Source organism: Lactuca sativa, chromosome 4 (genome assembly GCF_002870075.4).
Source record: "Lactuca sativa cultivar Salinas chromosome 4, Lsat_Salinas_v11, whole genome shotgun sequence".
NCBI lineage: Eukaryota > Viridiplantae > Streptophyta > Magnoliopsida > Asterales > Asteraceae > Lactuca > Lactuca sativa.
In genome coordinates this window covers 179,660,896-179,671,312 of record NC_056626.2, presented here as the reverse complement: position 1 = coordinate 179,671,312, position 10,417 = coordinate 179,660,896, and the positions used below count along the sequence as shown (strand labels likewise).

Sequence of the window (10,417 nt, the reverse complement as noted above, 5' to 3'; positions counted from 1 at the left end):
GGGTGAAGGATACATGTGGATTGTAACAAGTAAGACTATGGATTTGTTGGATTCCATGGATGATGAAGTAATCGAATCAATCCAGGGAGCTATGGGTTTCAGATCATATTTTTCATCAGCAAAGGAGCTTCACAACTTTGTTTTGAAATGGAGAAAATAACATTATGTTTTGAACCCATTTATGTAGTTTAAGGAGGTAGATTCTAATGGGATATGGGCATATGATGCAATTCACGCACTAGCCATGGCTGTTAAGAGGGTACAAACTAGAGAATTTGCTTTGAAAGACTTGGGTACCAATATTGGCACATCACTACTTTTAGACAAGATGTTAAGAGTCACCTTCCATAGTTTAGGTGGTGAATTCAAGCTTATGAATGGGAGGATCATTTCCAATTTCATGGAAGTGGTGAATGTGATCGGTAAGGGTGATAGGAGGGTTGGGTTCTGGATGAGGGCTATTGGTGGTGGGTTTGTGAAAGAAATAAAGAAACCAAAGTCCTCTTCGAATCAAGGCCTTGAAATTATCATCTAGCCAGGTAGGACTACAAGCATTAATCCAAAGCATATGAAGCTACAAATAAATGGCAATAAGAAGCTGAGAATTCTATTTCTAGGTTCCAGTAGATTCCAGAATATAACACAAATAAGTGTTGATCCAAGAGCAAATGTATCGGTTTTGATCTGGTTCTGTGGGGATGTCTTCAATCCTGTTTTAACTCCTTAGACTATGGAGTCAGCATTGAGGTTATTCCGTTCTCTTATAAGGATGAAATTACTTAAAATGATGCGATAAAAAAATCTATCTTAAGGTACGTATGTGTCTTTTAGCACAAACCTGCAACATTAAAAGGCTCTTTATCATATTATTTGTAGAACAACATACAGATTAGATGGAGGCTTTTAGCTAATGCATGAGATATGGGGTTGTATCAGGAATATGATGCTACTATCGGGGAGTTTATAATCATATCAAATAGATCTCTCTATGTTGACTTCACATTGCCCTTCACTGATCTTGGAGTTGGCATAATATCCCGAAACGCCAAGGACAACATGTGGATTTTCTTAGATCCTTTCAGTGCAAATCTTTGGATCACAACTTCTTGTTTCTTTATCTTTTTAGGGTTTGTGATTTGGTTTATCGAACATCTTACAAATGAAGAATTTCAAGGTTCAGCACCACGGCAACTGGGAACAACCCTCTAGTTTGTCTTTTCAACCCTCGTTTATGCTCACAGTAAGCTCTCCAACTCTTTACACTCTAATCTCAATTTATTTAAAGATTTGATCTTCTTAAGCACCCATAACATCTATACCATAGATCTGTTGGGAAGATGAGTTGGTAATTGAAAACTACAAGGGAGAAGTTGCAAAGTAATCTATCAAGATTCGTGGTTACTGTTTGGGTATTTGTAGTGCTTGTTCTCACGTCAAGTTGCAATGCAACTTTGAGTTTACTTTTAACTGTACAACAGATTTGAATGAAGGAGATCTCCACCGGATTCTTCCATGGTCTTTCCCCTTTAGGCGTTGTCAATAACAAATTAAATGTTGTTGAGGCCTGGTCAGAGAAACTATATGCACCTGAGGACTATTCTAAAGCATTAACAACTGGAAAAGTTGAAGCAATCGTTGTTGAGATCCTTTACATCAAATCATTTCTTGGAATGTATTCGGGTGTTGATTTCTCCTTGATTGCAACAACACCTACCACCAACGGTTTTGGCTTTGTAAATATTTCCAATTGGACTAAAAAATGACCACTTTTTCCCTTCTAAATAGTCTTCTTGGTGTACATATGCATCTTCTTAAACACATTCTTCTTGTTCATTTGTACAAGACTAGTAGAAGGTATCGAGAGTTGGACATTAATGATATATGTTTTCATTAATTTGTTTCAGATGCCACAACACTCCTACAGTTCAACGCAACTCGAATTCAGTTAACTAGAGAGCATCTTCTCAAAGTCATAATAACAATGGTAATCATTTTATGAGCTTTTGTCTTTCATTTGTTCTTATAAATATAGTTTATTTGTGTTGAGTGTTATATTATTTATTTTCTAAACTAAGCCTTATTTCACTAGATTCTGGATTATATTTGTTTGTTTTTGGATAGGGAATTGCTAGCATTGATTCAAGAGTATGAGATACCATAATTTATTCAACATATCATGTCTTTTTATTTTATTTTATTTTTATATGTATGTTTTAACTTTTGTTCATTACTTTATGTTTGGCATGTACTTAGACGTATTTAATATTTATGTAGATATTTAATTCAAAAAGTTAAAAAAATATTGATGAAAAACAATGAAATTTTGATTATTTTCAATGTGCTACAATTTAATAATTCATTTTATTTTATATTATAGATGAAATTGTATTATGGCAAATAAAATTGTCACTAGAATCTTAAAATATGTAACTAAAAGTAGTGTGAATTTTTTAAATCACATGAGCTTTTAATGACACAAAATATATGTCACAAAAAATTTTATTCTGCTATGACACATAAAAAAATGCCATTATTTTTTATTGTGGTAAATAAAAAGTGCCACAAAAATCTTAAAATGTGTAACTAAAAGTAACAAATTATTAAATCAAATCAGATTTAGTGACACAAAATATGTGCCACAAAAGAAATTTGTTTTACTGTGACAAATAAAAAAGTGTTACTGAAAACCTAAAATCTACAGCAACAAAAACAAAAAGTGCCACTAAAAGGTTTTAGTAGGAGTATTTCTAGTGGCATTTATTAAGTGTGGCGCTGATTCTTTGAGAAGCCTTTAGTGGCATTTTTTTGGGCTTTTAGTGGCACTTTTTGTATGCCACTAAATAACATATTTTTTGTAGTGGTTCTATAGTGAATATAGGTGGTGGAGTTTGTAACGGTGATCCGAGAGTTTGAGCTTATCTTTCAAGTCGACAGTTCCGATGTGAGTTATCCTTACTATATCAACAGGGTCTAAGGCACCAAGGCCGGCACCTTTATGGACTGTATTTGTTTATGGCATGATATATTTATTAGTTTGCATCCTGGTAGTTAGGGTGAGGTTATTTTTATGCTTAGTGACCTTGTTAGGTCGGTGTCCTGGTTATAGGATGTTGCTATGCTATATGATCTGTTAGATCGGTTTGATTGTTATATATGTATGCTTGCGTATGATAGTTATGTGCACATGTTTGTTTTGATTTGGGATGGGTTGAGGCAGTCCTGCTTTGTGCTGAAGGCCAGCATACCCAGGGTGGACCGGATAGACTACAAACCCGAAAGGGTATGGTAGTCAGACCGAAGGCCCGACGAGTGGTCCGGATAGGCTGAATGCCTTGTGAGGCGATCCAGGTAGACTGAAGGCTTGCGAGGCGGTCCAGTCAGGCTGAAGGCTCATTATGCATGTTGTTCTGTATTTGTTGATATGATATGATTATGGTTATATTAGGTTGGTATTTTAGGGGGGGTGTAACTCACTAAGCCATCGAGCTTACATCTATTGATTATTGTTTCAGGCACTTCTGGTGATCGCGGGAAGGCATAGGCATGATCGTACCACTCCTTCTGCTGTTATGATTTTATGATTTGATACTGGGATACTATGATATTTATTATTTTGAAAACAAACTTTGTACTGTTAAATAGTTTTAAGTGTTTTGAAAAGTTTTAAATTGGCTTGAATAATATGAGTATTACACTTGGATTGGGGAACCATAGTACCGAACTGGATTTAACACGTTTCATAATACGGCCTAGAATGTATATATCGTTGACTAAGTGGTTATTAAAAAAAAAGTGGTTATTTTTTATAGAATACAATAAAAAATTGGTTAGTTCACTTAATTTCCTATAAAAAAACAAAATATAAAATAAACATTCAAAATGTATTCGAAAAAAATGTCAAAAAAATTAATAAATGTTCTCGAATAAAATGTCAAAAAATTTAAGAAATTGATTTGAACAAAAACATCAAAAAAAACATATTAAAAAAATTAAACAATATATTTGAACAAAACATCAAAAATAAATAATTCATATAAAATATAAATAAAATTAAATAAAAAGATAATAAACAATAGACAAAATTACATAAATGTTCCGTGCGACTTGAACAAATTACATAAACGGTCCCTATAACTGGAAAAGTTTACACCGTTTGTTAAAATGACCATTTTTGCAATATTTTGAAACCACAATGACCATCTATGCAAACAATTGGTCATATAGACTAAAGTTAGTTTATTTTGTTAACCATAACGACCATTTATGTAATTTTGTCTAACAAAAGTTGTATTATTTCACCTATCACATCTACAAATTAAATCAAAAATAAGATTAGGCGATTATTTTTTATTTTTTATTTTTGTGAATCTCATATTTACATAATTGACTAATTTACTAAGGGCGGACGGTATGGTGAGCGGGGAAGGCCGCGAGAAACGTCCCGCATGGAGAAACACCGCACCAAGGGTGATGGAAAGGAAATGTTGGAAAGAGGTGGGGGGAGGGAGTCCCGCACTCTATCTCTTCACTTGATTGGGTGTTTAATTTTTTTTTTCTTTTCTTGATTCCAAACGGCTATATAGCCGTTATATACAATTCTTTTTCTTTCCCTTTTCTTAAACTATAAATACTACAAAATTATATTTTTTTTAACCCATAACCTATATTTCTCTCCAAAAAATATTATTGAAAATGTCATCATCTTCATCATTCGATTCGATGGCTATAGAGGATGCTAAGTTTATCGGTTCCGTCATGGTGAAAACTGTTGCATACTATCAAAACCGACTAGCCGAAACATCACGTGCACGATCTAAACCAAGAAAGTCGTGGTTGCGTAGAAATAATGAAGTCGGACACGATCACCTTATAGAAGATTATTTTGCAGATGACGCCAGCTACACTGTAAAGTTTCGACGTCGGTTTTGGATGAAGAAGGAACTATTCTTACGTATTGTTAGCGATTTGGAAGGCCGCTTTCCATATTTCCAATGGAAAATGGATGGAAGACGGATAAAAGGTTTCTCTCCCATTCAAAAATGCACGACTGCAAATTCGTCAGCTAGCATACGGCATGGACGCAGACAAATGGGACGAGTATTTTAGGATGTCAGAGCGTACCGTGCGGGAGTATGTGTACAAGTTCTGCACAACAATCTGTTTGTTTTATGGGCAACGATATTTGCGCAAACAAACTATCAACGATATCCACCAATTGTACACGGTACATGAAGGCAAGCATGGATTCCATGGAATGCTAGGTAGTATCGATTGCATGCATTGGACTTGGTCATTATGCCCCAACGCATGGTGTGGTCAGTACATGAGAGGCGACCACAAAGAGTCGACGATCATTTTAGAGGCTATCACATCACATGATCTTTGGATATGACATTCATTCTTTTGTCCAACTGGTGCAAACAATGACATCGATGTGCTATACCAGTCACCGGTATTCAACGATATCTACCTTGGAAAGTCGCACGATGTACGTTTTCAAGCAAATGGGGTAGCATATAAGCGTGGATACTATCTTACTGACAGTATATATCCTACCTTGTTTGTTTTTGTGAAATCGTTTACATGTCCTAACGACCCGAAAAGTAAAAAGTTTAAAGAGGCACAAGAGTTAGCTAGGAAGGATGTAGAGCGAACATTTGGTGTACTTAAGAGACGTTCGCAAGTACTGACGGTCGGGGCAAGGTCATATGAGGTGAAAATGTTACATCACATAATGTATACATGTATCATATTGCATAATATGATTCTTGAAGAAGAAGGAAAATCGATATGTCGGTACAACGAAAATTAAGTTTTGTCAAATGTCGAAGGAGTAGCCGTTGGTACTCAAGAGTATAGTGTGAATAGAAGAGAAGTACACAATCGCAACATTCATCACGCCCTTTGTGCTGATTTGGTGGAACACATTTATAAAGTTCATATTCAGCCCCCGTTAGAGTTTTCTCACGATGATTTGTTTGACGAATCAAACGAGGATTCTGATATGTTCGTCGAGAGTAAAGATTCCGACGACGAGAGTGACGCTGGGGAGAATGATGAAAACGATCAAGACGATGACGAGGACGATGAAGGCGATGACGAAGACGATGATTCTGAATGACGTATTTTGGTTTAAATAAAATTAGGATGTTAATTATGTTTTCTATGTTGTGGGTTGTTTGATATGTTTTTTTTTTTTTTTTTTTTTTGCATTTTTTTTTTATTTTTCTATTTATTTAAATATTAGGTTTAATGTAATTTTTATTTTAATTAATGAATTGTTTTTTATTTTTAATTAAATTTTATGTTTAGTATTACTTTAAAAATTATAAATCATAAAAAAATTAATTTTATTTAATAAAAAAAATGAGGGAAGGATTCTCAGCTATTCCTTAGCCAGGAAAAAAAAAAGTAAAAAAAATGGATCCCACAAAAAATAAGAAAAACTTCCCCCATACTCTTCGTCTAATACCCATGATAAAACATTTCTCGAGTTGCTAAAAACACGAGGGACATTATTACTGGTAGGGAAGTCCACGTCAACTTAATTATGTTCTATATCTTCTTCTGAGTAATGATATATATTTTAATACTTTTAGATTGACTCTGTATATATATTTTTTCTAATGGATATAAATATTTGTTATTCCTTCTCTAATCGTATTCTAATGGATATATACTTTAATACTTTTATAGTTGGTTAATTAATTATAAGTATTGTTTGCTTTTTGCGAGTACTTGAAGTTAGACGACCATTGATTGGCTGACCGGATACCTGAGAAGGGCGGCGCTCTCAAATCTGAATCTAAGTTTGGTTTGTTATAATTTGGTCCTTATAGTTTCATTTCATTTTCAAAATGATCCTCAGAAACCTCTTACTAGCTACCAAAATCTTTTGTCCTAATTAAATCATTAAGAAGTCGTATTTTTTTATTGCAAGAATATTTCTGACTTTAATGTAAAATAGATATATAGTTTTATCAAGTTATATGCAACTAGCTATAGGGTAGATCTTATCCGAAAAATACAAGTATATAACTAATGAAGAGGTAAAGCATATTAATGAACTCATATGCAAGTTGGCATTATGCATATGACTTTCGAAAAAAGAACTATCAACAGCTTCATAAAGGTTACAAAAGTTATACGTATGGAAATTATATATCATAAGTTGTTTAGTGATGTAAATTTATGTTCTATGCTATTATTATCTCATCGATTATAATTATTAGTCTCGTGATGAGAACTTAGTCATGGATGTACAAATTTCTATGTAGGAGTTTCATGTTTCAAACAGTGACAAACACAAAATATTAATAATGCTCCTTGCTCTATATACATCTCATCGTCATTGGAAATATTCAATATAAACAGTACAGATGCTAATGCAGGGGCTTCTCATTGATTTTAAGGTTGTGTGCGAAAAATAAAATTGGACCCCTCCTTTAATGTATAAACAATTTTCATTAATACTACGATAAATCGATAATTGTTAGAAACAACGTTGTCCATCAACTCTTCGTATAAATACTCATAAATATGTTGTTCTTAATAGATATCATTTCCAAGCTATTAAGTATTTCTTATAACATTGTGGGTTGTAAGTAGGACTTTAACAAATTTAAAATTAAAAAATTGGTTTCTATAGACGCCAGAATAGTAATCATGACCTTATTTACATTAATTGCATTAGGAAAACAACTCACTTTTTTCATATATTTTGAAACATATGTGGGGTTAGTAGTTTCACTACATACGAACTCATCAATCAAATTTAACTGTAGATAAAGTTCATTGGCGTCGATATCTGATTGTTTACCATACTTAAGTGCGTCTTCAAGACGGCTACAATACAACTTAATATCTTTGTCATCAAATTCCTTAAATATTTTTTTGAAGCAAAAACCCACTTTTTTCATACATATTGTATTGTTCAAATATTATTTTAAAAGAAGTCATCGCTTGAAATTGAAGCAATCGAAGACACAAGCCACACCATAACTTCATCAATTCTGAAATTGAGACACAATAGGTGAACATTGAATTTTTCAGAAAATTGATTCTGATTTCTAAAATTGAAGCACTCTAAAATTGAGTGATTTTATTGGATTTTGAAACTTACCATTTTAATTTTTTAATTAGATGGTGCACTGATTTTAAAACAATTAGTTAATCAATAATCAAACACAACTAACTTTGGCCCGGTGACAAAACCTTTAAATCAAATTTGGTTTTAGGCTTGGATTACTAGACTACTGTGACAAATCGCATGTAAAAATTAGGCTCATGTAGGAAATGGGTTATGCCATGTTCCACCTAGTATACCCTCAATGACACTCATGTATAGATGATATAATTTACTTAACTTTTTAAAATAATTCTTTAAGAAACTAAAGATATGGGTGGAAAAAGTAGTTGTTGAGTGTTGCAACTTAAAAGCCAATTATTTGGGTGATGTGTTGGCCAAAGCGTAAAAACTTGGTGAAAATGAGGGACACATGTTGTTTTTTAAAGTTAATTGCCACCTTTTTATTTGAAGAAGTGGTTGGAATTTGATTGGTTCTCCAATTATTGGTGCTTAAAGTAATTCCATATAGATTTTGGTACTACTGTTACAATTCAACCAACACATCTTTCAGACTTCTGAATATTTTATCCAACGCAGCCTTTTACGTGTTCTATGATACAATACAACTTTATTGTTTTATAGGTATGTCCTAACTTCACCATTGAAAACAAAAAGAAAAGTAAATTGCAATAATCATCCCTCAAGTATTACATAGTAATCAAGTTTCGGCCAATAGCTTTTATATTAAAATTAAAATTGTTTTGAAATATCTGCTATTAATCGATATATAACAGCATAACACACACTAAACATGAGGTGAAATTGAGTTCCATACAAAAAGAGTTGTCAATTGATTAAGTTCTATAAAGAAATAAGAATGAAAAAGAAAACATGAATTGCTTATGTGGGAGAACGGTCGTAAAGAAATTGTTCTATAGTACGAGATGATGACTATTTCATTTAAAGTTAAAAAGAAAAGTCCTAGAGATTATTGGACTTGAGCCATTTAAAAAAGGGAGAGAGACTATTGGACTTGAAGATATGGTCCATTTTAACAATAAGAATTAAATTGAAAAAATAGAATTGATTTAACTCTTTGGTACAATAAAACTCAAATGAAAGTTTTATTACTCTTCGGTACTACATATATATATATATATATATATATATATATATATATATATATATATATATATATATATATATATATATATATATATATATATATATATATATATATATATATATATATATATATCTTTTTGGGAATTAGTTATCTTGGTTGGTTATAATAAACAATAAAAAGGAAATTGTTTTGTATGTTTATTCTTTTCAAACATGTTTTACAATATTGTCAATATTCTATAGATATTAATATATCACAATATATATTTTTTTATATTATAAGTTTTCATGTTTTCAATTACGTTTTACAAATTATTTTTTATATTTTTCAAATTAACATTTTATATCTATTTTGAATTTTATAAAAAATATCTTATATTTAGAAAAATAGTCCTAGTCTTATCTTATAATATAAGTTACACAAATATCAAAACAATCTCAACATAGTATCATTTAAAAAAAAATGATTATTACACCGTTTGCAGTTACTCGTTGGGTTTTGTGCGAAAGAAATTGTCCTTTTCATGTCTCGAATGGTTGGTGTTAACCAAGTTTTGTCATTCAAATGATTAGTAAAGTATTATTGTAAAATTCTATTAATTTTAACTACTCAATTTTTATCAAGAAAGCTAACAAAAAGCTATATAAAAACCCGACAATTAGAAAGTAATATTGTTAAACTGATTTTGTAATCAGAGAGCCTAATTTATATATATACTAATTTTGAACTACCGGATGAATAGTTCTTGGCTGTGATTGAACCAATATTAATTTTTTTTTTTTTAATTTTTGTTTGACTTTAACCGTCTCCTCTGACATCTACGTGTTCATTTTGCATTATATTCTTCTGCCACCGTAGACACGTGTTTGATTTTTATGTTTTCTTATAGACCTTGCCACCGCCTCAAATCCTTTCATCTTCTTCCGTCTCACTTTTTTTCTTTCGCTTTCTTTCAGCTCCAGTCACGATAGGCGAAGCCCCTCAGCAGCGGTGGTCCGAGATGGAGATTGAGGGCAGCAAAAGGTGGCGATTACATTAATTCCTTTTCTCTTAAGCAGGAGTGGTCACCGTCAATTAGATTACTACCTATCCGCTTTATCGACGTTTTCTCTGATTCGGTTTTTGATTAGGGCTCCACTAATAGCAAAAAAAGAAGACAAAGGTTCGTTTTCACAGGTACATCTTCCAAAAGGCCGCCATAGCTTCGTCTCTCACTTCCGGTT

The 10,417-nt window shown here is 32.4% G+C and overlaps 1 protein-coding gene across 1 annotated transcript; it reads left to right on the top strand.

Annotated features, from left to right (window-relative positions):
• The first annotated feature begins 4,692 nt into the window (after positions 1–4,692).
• LOC111907912 (uncharacterized) lies at positions 4,693–6,121 on the top strand. The gene is made up of 2 exons (XM_023903720.1): positions 4,693–5,020; positions 5,832–6,121. The coding sequence occupies exons 1-2, from the start codon at positions 4,693–4,695 to the stop codon at positions 6,119–6,121; spliced, it is 618 nt and encodes a 205-aa protein (XP_023759488.1).
• Positions 6,122–10,417: the final 4,296 nt, after the last annotated feature.

Excerpts from the sequence above, each read along its gene's own strand:
- LOC111907912 (XM_023903720.1), top strand. The coding sequence starts at position 4,693 with ATGTCATCATCTTCATCATTCGATTCGATGGCTATAGAGGATGCTAAG. Across the intron at positions 5,021-5,831 it reads GGATGGAAGACGGATAAAAG|GAGTAGCCGTTGGTACTCAA; the intron begins GTTTCTCTCCCA and ends CAAATGTCGAAG.